General features: G+C 46.6%; 1 protein-coding gene across 3 annotated transcripts in view; it reads right to left on the bottom strand.

Moving 5' to 3' along the window:
• The window catches only part of MTMR4 (myotubularin related protein 4), a 64,938-nt gene that overhangs the window by 28,458 nt on the left and 22,324 nt on the right, over positions 1 to 14,156 (bottom strand). For all 3 annotated transcript variants that reach the window (XM_039346273.1, XM_039346274.1, XM_039346275.1), the window contains one exon: positions 11,897 to 11,986. In XM_039346273.1, coding sequence (XP_039202207.1) covers positions 11,897 to 11,986 — 90 coding nt within the window. The remainder of the gene's footprint in view (positions 1 to 11,896; positions 11,987 to 14,156) is intronic.

Raw genomic sequence — 14,156 nt, 5'->3', positions numbered from 1 at the left:
TAGTTTTTATATAGTATCTTTTATATTGCCCCCCCCCCATCCCAGTCTCCCAGATTGAACCTTTCAGTTTCTTTTTCCCTCACTTCTAAAATAAGAACTTATATCTGCATTTTTAAACATTATTGAGGGATAACAACAATTGATTTTCTGAAAGTACTGGTTGTCAATCTGATGAGACTCAGTGCTTAGAGTGCTTAAGATGCTGAACCAGGTTCAGAGGAGACCCAGATTCTTCCTTAAGCAGAGAAATCACATGAGTGACCTTAGATCAGTCACTCCTGCTTATCCCAAACCAGCATCACGCTCCACAACATGCTGGGTGAAAAATGAAACCCTTTGTCACATCATGCATTAATAAGCTTCACTGTAAGAACCAGGTGAGTAGAGTGCAAAAGGAACAGACAAAATAACTAAACAGGAGAATAACAACCTGGTTGTCAGTCTATGTTGCATTTGAGATGAATTGCAAAAGGCAGGGGGTTTGTTTCTGTTTAAGCATCAAGGACATCTTCCTTAATGAGTTAGAACAATGGTGGCGAACCTATGGCATGGGTGCCAGAGGTGGCACTCAGAGCCCTCTCTGTGGGCACGCATGCCGTCGACCCAGTCCTAGACCTTCAGCTGGGTTTTATAAAACCTTTTTGCTTTAGGCCTCTGCTGTGTGCAAAAAAAAAAAAAAAAAAGGTTCAAACAATCAGTCAATTTCAACTTCTTGCGGTAAAAAAAAAAGATCTTGCAAAGTTGGAATTGATTGATTGAACTTTTTAGTCCCACCCAGTCTGCCGTTACCACGGCAGCCACGCTCACCCAATGGGTCACACCCAGCCAATGGGCCACACCCACCCGGCACCCGACAATGCATAAGTAGGCTTTGGGTTGCAATTGGGCACTCGGTCTCTAAAAGGTTCGCCATCACTGACTTAGAAGTAGTTTTTGTTGAGGTTTATTTCTTTGCTCAGATTAACTGGAAAATTAAAACTCACAGGTCTATATGAAAATAGATCAGGGATATGAAATCTGCACAAGAGTGTATAGATAGTTCTCGACTTACAACAGTTTGTTTAGTGACTCTTCAAAGTGGCAATGGCACTGAGAAAAAGTGACGTATGACCGTTTTTCACTTACAACCATTGTAGCATCCCCGTGATCATGTGATCAAAATTTGGATGGTTGACAGCTAGTTCATATTTATGGTTATTGCAGTATCCCGGGATCATGTGATCACCTTTTGAGACTTTGCTTTTCTGACAAGCAAAGTCAACGGGGAAGCCAGATTCATTTAACAACCATGTAACTAACTTAACAACTGCAATGATTCACTTAACCTGTGGCAAGAAATATTGTAAAATTGGGCAAAATTCACTTAACAAATGTTTCGCTTAGCAACAGAAATTCGGGGCTCAACTGTGGTCATAAGTCAAGGACTACCTGTACTGCAATTCCATATTTAATTAATATTTTCACAGCTCACTTTATGTCTTTGAAGTAGTTTTCTCTCTCACAATTCTTTATGGCCAAAAGTGATGTAGCAAAACTTAAGGAAAAGCTCAAAAATACCTCACAGGAAGCAGGTGAGGCATTTCTTTTTTTATCACTGCTTTTTTTAACCTAAAGGAAGCCGTAATGTAAGTATGCTCATACCTAGACTAGCAAGTCCCAAACTGACATGCACCCTTTGTTTTATCTGACTATATGGACTTATTATGAGATGTAAAATAATTTTAAATGTCTTTAAAAAAATTACACAAGCCAAAATAAAAAATGCATGTTTTAAATTCATTCCCGTGAAATTTTAATTATGTTGTGCCAAGAACGCCCATTCTTGGATTCCTCTTCAAAGAAACATTTGCCAGTCTCTAGAGGAAAGAAAAGCTCATTAACTGGATGACCAATGACCCTACTTTTCTCTATAACCCCTTTTTTCCTAGGGCTCACGGGAAGATTCACCCTCTCCTGCAAACTATCACTGAGGAAATATGCTCAATAATGGTAACACTGAAATTCAATAATATCATTTTTATACAGAATTCAATTATATGACCATTTTAAAATCAAAATAGGAAAAAACCCAACCCTGTTAAGTAAATTAATCTCCTTAAATCATCCTTATAAACCAAACCAAGATACAACGGCTATATGCAGAAATCTGATTAGCAGTTTTAAAAAGTAATTTAAAGTTAAAGGACAAGAAATGTCTGGCTATATATCAGTCAAGCTGGAAAGCTAACAGCTTTTGCTTTCAACACTTGTATCCATCTAAGGCAGCGGTTCTCAACCTGTGGGTCGCGACCCCTTTTGGGGTCGAACGACCGTTTCATAGAGGTCGCCTAAGACCATTGGAAAACACATATTTCCGATGGTCTTAGGAACCGAGACACCACTCCGCATCTGTCTCCGCACAGCCTCCTCTGTCACTTGCAGAGAGAGAGAGAGAGAGAGAGAGAGAGAGAGAGAGAGAGAGAGAGAGAGAGATAGGGAGGGAGGCACTTTCGCTTCCCTTCTCTCTCTCTCTCTCAGGCGGACTTACCTTCTGCAGGGTTCCTGATTGGCCCTGTGCCCGGGTGCCCCACCCCCTGGGAGAAGCGCGGCCAGGGCCTCGTGGCTTGGAGCCGCCCGGGGAAGCCCCGGGATCCCTGCTGGGAGTGGCCCGCTGGAGGCTCTGCTGAGTGGGGCAGCCCTCCTGCAAGCTGCGGCCCAAGGGAGACCAGCCCCTGCAATCCCCAGCCAGCCTGACCATTGGACCTGCTGGCCGGGAAGGCACGCTGGAATCCACGCTGGGAAGGAAGAAGGAGATGCAGCAAAAGTAGGAGAGGATAGCCACCTCCTGGGGCCCAGCGCTGGCAGCGGCTTCCTTGCCCTCCCCTTCCTCCTCCCCTTCTTCCTCTTGCTGCCCCCAAAGCAGCTCGTGCAGGCGCTGGGAGAATAGGGGTGCCTGAGGGGGAGCAGCTGGGCTGGACGAGGGGCTGGCAGGGGCCATATGGCACCAGCCCCCACCGCGGCTTCATTGGATGGGCGAAGGGCAGCGTGGAGTCCCGGCTAGGGCGACTGCTTCCTCGCCCTCCTCTTCTCCTTCCTCCTGCTGCTCCCCCAGGCGGCTCTGGCGGGCGCTGCCTCCACTGCGGCTCCATAGATGGGCGGAGGGCGAGGCCAGGCAGTGCGGAGTCCCAGCAGGGGCGGCGGCTGGGCCAGGGGCGGCAGGGACCCCGTCGATGCTGCCCTGTCGCTGCCACTGCCTCTGCTCCCCCTCCCTGCCCTTTCGGCTGAGGACGCGCAGAGGCCAGGGGCAGTGGGGACCCCCGATGATACTGCCGTAAGAGAGAGAAAGAGAGAGAGGAAAGAGAGAGAAACAGAGGAAAAGAAAGAGGAAAGAGAGAAAGAGAAAGAGGGAGGAAACAGAGAAAGGGAAAGAGAAAGAGAGAAAGAGAGAGGAAAGAGACTGCCTTCCCATTCGCTGAGAAAGGGAAAAAGAAGAGCTGTGAGCGAGTTCCCCTTTCTGCCTCATTGCTGAAAGCTTTTTTTTTTTAAACGACCACTCGTTCAGAACTCCTTGGGGCTTGTTTGCATGAGCTTGTGGTAGATCAGTAAAGGGGCGTTGTCTTACCTGAACGCCTTTTCTCAGCAGGATGATGTAGAGTCCAAATGGATGGGTTCTATGACGGCCTTCCTGCCTGGCAGACTGGGTAAAAACTTCGGCCACACCCCTTCCTTTGGGCGTGACCCCAGTTTTGACTTAGGCGAGAAACTTTGTTGGAATTAACATTGCAGCTCTTTATTATATCATTATTATCTCCCTGCCTAGACCTATCCTCTGGGTGGGCTTGGACTCTACATCATCCTGCTGAGAAAAGGCGTTCAGGTAAGACAACGCCCCTTCTCCAGCAGGATGGCTGTAGAGTCCAAATGGATGGGACATACCAAAGCCCTCATGTCCCCCTGGGAGGGAATGTCTAGGCTACCGAACTCTGAGCAGATACGACTTGTTGAAGAACTCTTCTGCCAAAAGCCGCGTCTGCTGCTGCTAGGGAGTCTAAACGGTAATGTCGAATGAAAACCGAAGGTGAGGACCAGGTTGCGGCCCTGCAAATCTCTTCCACCGGAGCTTGCGTTAGCCACGCCGCAGATGTGGCTGCGCTCCGAGTTGAGTGGGCAGTCACCTGAGTGGGTGCTGGCAAATCCTGTGAGACGTATGCCTGTGCTATGCAGGCTCTGATCCACCTGCCTATGGTGGAAGGAGATACCTTCTTTCCCATAGTTGCTGGTTGAAAGGACACAAATAATGCTTCAGTCTTTCGGAAAGCCGAGGTGCGTTTCACGTAGAAACACAGCGCTCTCCGCACGTCTAGCTTGTGCCATCTGTGTTCTAGCCTATGTTTGGGTCTTGGACAGAAATCAGGAAGCGTAAGTTCCTGAGATCTGTGAAAGATGCTATTTACCTTCGGGATGAAGGTCGGGTCTGGTCTAAGAACGACCCTATCTTTGAAAAAGGTACACAGATCCTTCCTTATTGACAGTGCTGCTAGTTCTGAGATTCTCCTTGCTGAAGTAATTGCCACAAGGAAAGATACCTTCAGTGATAGGTGATGGAGTGAGCATGTTTCAAGAGGTTCGAAGGGTGCTGATGTCAAGGCTAGAAGGACCTTAGGCAGGTTCCAGGACGGGTACCTGTGTATGACTGGGGGCTTTGTGTTAGATGCCCCTTTTAAAAAGGCACTAATCGCTGGATGTTGTGCTAGGGAAGTTAAGTTGTCGCAGGAGAGTACAGTTGAGAGGGCCGATATCTGTCTGCGGATAGTATTGACTGACAGGCCCTTATTAAGACCCTCCAATAGGTAATCTAGGATATTAGGGATAGATACTGCGGTCGGGTCTAGGTGAAGCGAAGCGCACCACCTACAAAATCCCTTCCATGTAGCGTCGTAAATCCTATTAGTGGACGCTCTTCGTGATGCCTGTATGATCGATATCACCCCTGCCGAATAAGATTATTTAGTTAAGCTTTGCCGCTCAAATGCCAAGCGGCTAGATGTAGCCACTGGGGATCTGGGTGTACAAGCTTGCCCTGACTGAGTTTTACCCTGTCCGGGGGAATCCTCCACGGAGGTGATATCGAAAGGTCCACGAGGTCGGCAAACCACGGGCGCCGTGGCCAGTGAGGGGCAATGCAGACCATCTCTGCGCCCTCCAGGATCATCTTGCGTATGGTCGCCGGTATTAATGGCAGCGGTGGGAAGGCGTACAGGAGTTGCGCCGGCCACCGGCACCTGAGAGCATCCGTTCCCTCCGATCCCGGGGACGGGAATCTGGAGAAGAACCTGGGGAGTTGTGTGTTCTTGTGGTTGGCAAATAGATCTAGGTGCGGTTGTCCGAACCTCCGGGAGATCTCCTCGAAGAGAACCGGGTCCAGACGCCATTCCGACTGGTCCACCTTGGCTCTGCTCAGGGAGTCTGCCTGGGTGTTTGTCTCCCCTGAGATGTGTTCCGCTCTGATGGAACTCACATTGGTTTCTGCCCACCGAGCCAGAGCCAATGCTTCCTTCATTAGTTCCACTGATCTCGTTCCTCCCTCCTTGTTTACATGTGCCTTGGCTGCTACATTGTCTGTTAGCACGAGGACGTGCCTCCTCGTTACTAGGTGAGAGAAATGATGGAGGGCCAGGTGTATGGCCCGGAGCTCTAGCCAGTTGATGCTGTGTGACAGGTCCTTCTGTCCCCACTGGCCCTGTGCTATCTGGGTTCCCAGGTGGACTCCCCATCCGAACAGGCTCGCGTCTGTCGTGAGTGTGACCCTGTTCGGTTCCCTGAATATGCTCCCCTTGAGTGTCGTGGGGGATAGCCACCATTTTAGTGATTTCATCACCTGTGCTGGTACCAGCACACTCTTGTTGGAGGTGCTGAGGTTCCTCCTCTGGTAGGGTAGGAGGAACCACTGCAACTCCCTCGAGTGGAGCCTTGCCCATGGGATGATGCCCATGCAAGATATCATCTTCCCCAGGAGCTTCGAGAGTTGTAGCAAGGACACTCTCCTGATCTTTTGAATTTGGTGAATTAGCTTGGATATGCTGATCAGTCGCTCCTGGGAAAGGTATACCCTGCACTGTGACGTGTCTATCACCGCGCCCAGGTGTTGCAGTCTCCTTGAGGGAATGAGGTGGCTCTTGTTTAGATTGACCGAGAATCCGTGCCCCTGTAGGGTTCGGATTGTGGTCTCGAGATCTGCCCTTGCTTGCTCCCGAGATCTGGATTGAATCAAGATGTCGTCCAGATAAAACTGAACGCGAACCGGGATCAACCTGAGATGGGCCGCTATTACAGCTAGGATCTTGGTGAATACCCTTGGTGCTGATGATAGTCCGAAGGGTAATGCCCTGTATTGGTAATGCCGACCCGCGTAGGTAAATCTGAGGAATTTCCGGTAGCTGGGATGGATGGGGATGTGTAGGTACGCCTCTGTGAGATCTATTGAGGATAATAGATCGTCTTCCCTGACGCTGGCTAGGATGGATTTCAAGGAGTGCATCTTGAACCTCCTGTACTTTATGAAATAGTTCAGGCCCTTCAGGTCCAAGATTGCTCTCCACCCTCCTGATGTCTTTGGGATAACGAAGAGGATAGAATAAAATCCTCTTCCCTCCTCTTCCTTTGGTACCCTCTCTATGGCCTGAATTGACAGGAGGTGGGCTATGGCCGAAGTTATCAGCCTCGTCTTGTGTATCTGATGAACCGGTTTGGTGGGGGAGAACAGAAGTCTAAGGTCAGGCCATGCCTGATCGTTTCCAGAACCCAGGCGTCGGTCGTGGTCTGCTCCCAGACCTCGATGAAATTTCCTAACCGACCCCCAATGGGAGTATCCTGTTTGGCGTCACTTGGTACGCTTAAAGGATCTGCCTCCCGCTCCCCTATATGGGCGTCTGGACTGGAACTGGCCCCTGGCTCCCGGGCTTTGGCGATCCTGGGTTCGATCCTGTCTCGGGTAGAAGGATCGTGAGCCTCTGGGCCAGTCCCAGGATTGCCCTGATCTAAAGGGCTGTCTCCATTCCCAGGGGCTTCCTGGGCGGGAGCCCTGTCTCCGGAAGTCCTGACTGCCTCTCCTGTCTAACTTCTTTGATGGATGTACTAGGATTTTTTTCTTGTCTCTGCCTTCGCTGACATGTGGGTCCAGAATGGAACCAAATAGGGCTACTCCACTGTATTTGGACGTCGAAAGACGCCATTTGGACCTCAGGTCTGTCTTCCAATTTTTGAGCCACAGTAGCCTACGCGAGGCCACTGTGGCCGCAATGGATCTTGCCGCATACTTTGTTGCGTACAGTGAAGCGTCAGACACGAATTGTGAGGCCGCGAGGAGCTTAGCCAATGTTTGGTGTACTCTGACCTGGTCTGGAGGCACCGTGCCTTGCAGTTCCCTCAGCCACATGATACTGGCCCTCGCGAAGAATGATGATGAAGTGGCTGCTCTGGCCGCCCAGGCTGCAGCCATATGGGAACGCCGGAGGGAGTGTTCAAATTTCTTCTCCTCAGGTCTCAAGACCTCCGCCATGTCTCCTGGAATCGCGGAGGTAGAAAATAATGAAATCAAGGGGTTATCTACAGTAGGAACCTCTAACATGTTAGAGAAGGAGGGAGATAGGTTGAAAAGCTTTCTTTCCGCGCTGTTAGGTGCCGGTGGGCTTGCAAGTGAGGACCATTGTTCCTCCAGCGTGGTCATAAAGACCTCCGCACATGGAATGTACTTATCTTGTGGAACCTTTTTGGCAAATAGAGGATTGGCCTCTTTGCTTGTTGAGGGCTTCTCATCCTGTACTGATGTTAGGTTGACTGTGGAAACTGCCTTTATCAGGAGTGATTTTAGGAGCGCTGGGTTAAAGAGGCCAGAGCTCGTCGCCTGCTCAGGTGCAGTCTCCTCGTCCTCCGAGAGGGGCATGTCTGACATGTCAAGGTCTACTGAGTCACCCTCTCCCAGTTGAGAGGAAGTTTCAGAGGTGCTGGTAGGGGGTGGCCTAGCCCGTCCCTTACGGGGTGTGTGAAAGGCCACTTGCCCCTTAGAAGCCATGAACTGGGAGAATGCATCCTGCATGAATGCATGAAATTGTGCCGACCATATGTTCTCCTGCGCCTTGTCGCTGGGGTGAGGCGCTGGAGAGTGGTCGGGTGAAGAAGCTGGTGAGGAGGGATTGGAGGAATCTAACTGTTCAGTTTCCCCAGGAGGAGACCAAGTCTTGAGCACTTCCTCGGCAGTAGGTTCTGTGCTGGGTGCCACCGCTGGGACAGGGGAAACCAAATTTGTCCCATTGGCATTGGTTCTCTGTGCCCTGCTAATTTGCCTTTCTAAAGCCAAATGTCTCCTCAAAGCCTCTCGCTCAGCCGTTTTAGACTGTCCCTTCTGAGAAAGGTGCTTTGTTTTAGCTTTCTTCTTCCCCCCCACCTCTGATTCAGAAGATCTGCGTTTTTGTTGTTGCTGTGGGGGGGACAATTGAGGGACCTGCGTGACTGAATACGAGACATTGTCTGCCATTGTGCCAGACACCCCGAGTAGGTAATGCCTGGAGTGGGGGAAAAAGATACGCAGATCAGATGCAGATGCTTGGGACTGAGCCCTCCTCTGCCTATACAAACAATGGCCGGACAGACAGGAGTCTTTGGACAGAAGATCCTGCAAGGCAGTGACTACAGGCCACTATAGGAACAGTCAGGGAAAAATACTCCTCCTCCCCTCCTCACCTAGTCCAGACAAAGTGCAGTTTATATCTCTCTCTCCCCCAGTCTGTGGCTGTGGCAACAGACCACGATCAGAACGGTTCTCTTTCTTTTCCCTCTTCCTTCCTCTTGTCTCAATTTCTTGAGATAACCTCAGATCATAGCATAAGGGGTCCCCCTTTGTCTGCAGGGAAATGGAGTCCGGGTGGTGGCCCCACCCCCAAGGGAAAAACGGCGGGTAGATCCGCTCGTTCAAAATGGCGAATGGAGAAGAAGCCACGCCTCCCAATGGTAGCCCGGGAATCCACGAGGTTCAAAACAATGGCGGATCTTTGAATTTAGCAATCAGGGAGACTCCTTTAGTCTTAAGAGGGCTGCGCCTCTCCTCCGAGGAGAAAGAAAATTTAGCGCTAGTTCTGCTCTTGTTGGGCTGCTTCTCGCGCCGCTCAGCTGATCTATGCCGAGCGGCGCCGCGGTTTGCCGCTTCCCGCGCGGCTCAGCTGTTTCGCGCTGAGCGGCGCCTCGTTCTGTCGGCCAAACCACTCAGCTGTTTGGCGGACCCGGAGGGCGACGAGCAACCCGGTGTGAGGTCCCCGCGCCAAACAGCTGCTCGGCGGACCGGAAATCGGCGAGCGATCCGGCCCCGCTCCAAGCCTCCCGTTAGTCCCTGACACCCCACTCACGAGTCCGCCGATCCTGGCTGCATCTCTCAAGTCTTATCAGCTGCCAGGAAACTTTTCTTTCAACTGGAAGAAGAGGGGATTCCTTTTCTCTCTCTCTTTTTTTTTTTTGAGTTAAATTAGTTTTGTTCTGAGAGCTGCCTCTCGCACTTCTACCAGGTTTCGAGACTGAGTCAAAACTGGGGTCACGCCCAAAGGAAGGGGTGTGGCCGAAGTTTTTACCCAGTCTGCCAGGCAGGAAGGCCGTCATAGAACCCATCCATTTGGACTCTACAGCCATCCTGCTGGAGAATAAAGGGGTGGGGGAGCCAAACGGTCCAAGATGTTTTCACCCTGAATGTGTGGACGCTGCTGTCATGATTTGCCATCACCACCCCCTCTCTTCCCGCCCTGCTCGGGCAACGTGCTGCTGCTGCTTCTGCTGCTACTGCTGGCTGAGCTGAGCTGCGGCGCTGAGCCGATCCCCACACCTCCTGGTTGCCCGGCCATGCTCCGCCCCCGGCCGCCCTCCGTGCCGCACCGGAGCCTCCCCCGCGCCGCCCAGCCTGCCTCCCTCGCCGTTGGAGGGCATCTGTGTGTGTCTCCAGACCTTACTAGACTACCATCCCCAGCAGCCCTAAAAAGTACTGTGGAAGAGTGGGGAATGCTGGGAGTTGCAGTTCATCACCATCTGGAAAAACATGACTCTCCAAAGATCAATCCTTCCTTCCTTCCTTCCTTCCTTCCTTCCTTCCTTCCTTCCTTCCTTCCTTCCTTTCCCCTCAATCTCCTTCCTTCTCCATCTCCTTCCTTTCCCCTTCAATCTTCCTTCCTTCCTTCCATCTCCATCCCTTCCCCTTCAATCTCTCTCTCCTTCCTTCCTTCCTTCCTTCCTTCCTTCCTTCCTTCCTTCCTTCCTTCCTTCCTTCCTTCCTTCCTTCCTTCCTTCCTTCCTTCCTTCCATCTCCATTGCCATCCCTTCCCCTTCAATCTCTCTCCTTCCTTCCCCTTCAATCTCCTTCTTCTCCATCTCCTTCCTTTCCCCTTCAATCTTCCTTCCTTCCATCTCCATCCCTTCCCCTTCAATCTCTTTCTCCTTCCTTCCTTCCTTCCTTCCTTCCTTCCTTCCTTCCTTCCTTTCCCCTTCAATCTCCTTCCTTCTTTCTCCTTCCATTCCCCTCCAATCTTCCTTCCTTTCTTTCCCTTTCAATCTCCTTCCTTCTCCATCTCCTTCCTTTCCCCTTCAATCTTCCTTCCTTTCCTCTTCAATCTTCCTTCCTTCCTTTCCCCTTCAATCTCCTTCCTTTCCCCTTCAATCTTCCTTCCTTCCCCTTCTCTCCCTCCCAACATTTTTGAGCAAGGAAGAGTAAGCTTCTCCAGCAAGCATTGCTATATTGTTTTTGTGATTAATCACTATGCTTTAATTATGTTCACTTCGTAACAATGAAAATACACCCTGCATATCAGATATTTACATTAATATTCGTAACAGTAGCAAAATTACAGTTATGAAGTAGTAATGAAAATAATTTTATGGTTGGGATTCACCACAACATGAAGAACTGTATTAAGGGGTTGCGGCATTAGAAAGGTTGAGAACAACTGATCTAAGGCTTAGAAAGTAAAAAATTGGATTCTAATTCTTTTTAAAGCCATTTGGTAAAACTACTGAGGGATTGTCATACAAATATCTTAGACTAATATCTAGTCTAATTGCTCATCCTCCATTCCCACTTACCAAAGCTTTTTAAGGGACATGTCCTCATGACATTAACTCACCCCGGCTTGCTGTGAAGGCAGTCTAGATTTGCCCTTAATTATTTTGTTGAAATAGTGCTTTCCCTCTTACTACAATAGAAAATTTGCCATTGGACAACCTAAGGTGCCTCATCCTGGTGATGATGTAGTCAAGGATTGGGATCTGTGATATCACATGCACATAAAAGGGGTGGAGATTCAATTGCTCAGTTGCAATTGATGCTGTTGACCCCATCCCTACCCCTCCAGTAGATGGTCATGACTGGGATTAGTCTAGCTTCTGCTAACCATTTAGAGCTGCTGCAGATACATCCTCTCTCCATCTGGTTTCTAAACATGGCTATCCATATCCATTTTGAATTAGGCTACAAGAAAGACTTGAGTAGCTGGACAACTTCTTTTTCATTGTAATATCAATCACCCAGGAATTTAATTCTGTTTGGTATTTGTGCTCTCTGTGTGTGTTTGTATGTGTGTGTTTTCTGGAAAGACAATGAAGCAGAAAAAGTATCTGTCCCACACTATGCTGAATTTAATACTCTGTCCTCAAAATGGGAGAACCATGGTGCAATTTTTAAAATATATAGATCTACATAGAAAAGACTTGAATGGCATTTGAACAACAGTTGGAACTTGCAGCTACTGTTGTAGGCGTATATTTTATTCTCCTCAGTTACCAACTGTATGGAAAAAGATATTCTTTACATCTTTTGTCCCTACTTCAGTCATATGATTTTTTAAATATTATACACCATTCCTTCGCTAGTGAAACCCAAGTAACTTACCTGTAAAGACTCTTCTTCTTTAATCAGTTCTTTATGTGGGAACAAATCCTTAGCTTGGATGTATTCTAGACTGGGAGGGCCTTCTTCACCCTAAAAACCAAACAGAAAAACAAATGCTTAGAGATGCACATGGATCATTATCTGCGAAAACATATCAAACATATACTTATTTATGAATTCCATCTTTTTATTCAAGATGTCACATAGTACTCTCTCATAGACTTTTTAATTCTGCATGATACATTGTATTAGAGATAGTGAAACTATTCATCAATAGTTTCCCAGTGAACTTACTTGAATGAGGGTGGATATTAATCAGAATTCTTTGTGTCCAGTCTTCTAGTTACCATATCCACACTACTCTCATATGCACAATCCACATATAATGGTGATAAGATGTATATATAAATTTTCCAAGCACCCAGTATCCAGAATTATAATCTAATACTTTTACTAAACATAATATAGATTTACAATAAACCAGTTTGAAACTAAGGCAAACAAATATAACTATTCCTAATCAACTAGCGATTCCAACAGTGTCCCTTATAATTAACTGGCCAGCGCTAGCTTCACAAACATTCTTAATGTTCAAAAATGACATAGCATAGGAATAGTAGCAGCAGCAGCAACAATAACAATTTGGAGAAACTGAGCTAAATTTCTTTAACTTACAGTGGAACTATTTCTGTATTTCTATTTTACAACAGAAATATTTTATTTCTATTTTATTTGAAACTTTCAGCCTAACCTCTACTTGAGGGTGGGATCTTCTAATACTCCTCAATATTATTTCTCACCTAATCAAGGTCCACTACAATCTTCCAGTGGTATTCTAGTTTTTTTAAAAAAAATATTATAACTTCAACAACCATGCCTTTATGAACACATTTAAATGATGCCATTCCAAGGATCTTTCAGAACTAGATTTATCACAAGAATATTATTGTAATAATCATAATTATAAATTGATCTCTCTGGGATTATATTCAAAATGATCATCTAATCCATTTAACTGTTTCCCATAATAGTGAACCAAATACCTTGGAAAAGTCTACAATAGGCCCTGAAGGTGAAAATTATCACTATTGTTAAAAACAAATCATACTTTGTGAATGTTCCATAAGGTTATAGAAGAGAGTTTGGTGAGACTAAATGGTTATTAAAGTGAGCTAGATTTGTTGTGTGGATAGGTTCCTGACACTTTTTCCAGTCTGGTAGAAATTTATCATCTTGATTTGTGCAAAGTAAGGATTTTTAAAAATGTGAACAATAAAGTTTCCTTAACACTGCTTTTATTTACCCAGGAAAGTCCTCAGGGAGTTTCTTAGGGAGATTGCATTTTTCTGTTTCAAATCAAAAATTTTCAGGGTATGGAAGAAGTTCTTAAGTAAATAAGCTATAAGAGTTTTGCATGATTGGAAAATACTTCAAATTCTCGGAACTAGCCCCAGGATTAGCCTGCATATTTTTACATGATCATGATAGATAAAGACGAAGAATTTCTCTTTTGTTAAATCTGTTTGGAAGAAAAAGTAGATCTTAAAGGATAAACATTCACCACTAAAAAGAATATCTGAGAAATCTAGGCATTACACATATTTGCAAATCACATTATCTAGTTCTAAATTCTATGGATTTTCTTATAATGACTAGTACTTTTTCTTAGAAAAGGCTAAGAGGAAAATGGATTTAATCCTAGGTTCTGTTGATAGGACCAGCACTGAACTTTAAGTGCATATGCACTCCACTGAAGAGACCCAATTTCTGGGGGGGAAAACATGACAAGGAAACATGTCTGCCTAGAAATATTGAGGCACATGGATTATTACTCTGACCTGGTATAAAGTAGTTTTGTATGAGATCTTTCATCCTTATATATGTTTCTGATGTAGATCATGCTAATATAGGTGGTCCAGTAATCTGAAATTATTCTATAATTATTCTATACTATATTCACATAAGTCCCAAAGGTGCTTCTTCAAGAGGCAATCAGACTTTCTTGTTTTTCTCTGAAGACATTTTACTTCTCATCCAAGAAGCTTCTTCAGCTCCATAGACATATATTCATGTATGCTATTCCATTTTTCTTCACCTGATATAAGATTTTCTTTGCCAGGTATAAGCAACTGTTATCACTAAGAGAAGCATTAAATCAGCTTTATTAAAATAACATTAAGTGCACAGACTAAAAAATGATAAAACTTTTGTGGAGTTAGCAGAAAATGTTAGCAGTATAGAAACAAATATTTCCATTTGA

The sequence above is a fragment of the Crotalus tigris genome, unplaced genomic scaffold (genome assembly GCF_016545835.1).
Source record: "Crotalus tigris isolate CLP2741 ecotype Arizona unplaced genomic scaffold, ASM1654583v1 scf7180000017987.690289119674:8195010, whole genome shotgun sequence".
Classification (NCBI taxonomy): Eukaryota; Metazoa; Chordata; class Lepidosauria; order Squamata; family Viperidae; genus Crotalus; species Crotalus tigris.
Note: the sequence above shows the minus strand (reverse complement) of the source record. Positions and strands in the feature narration are given on the sequence as shown.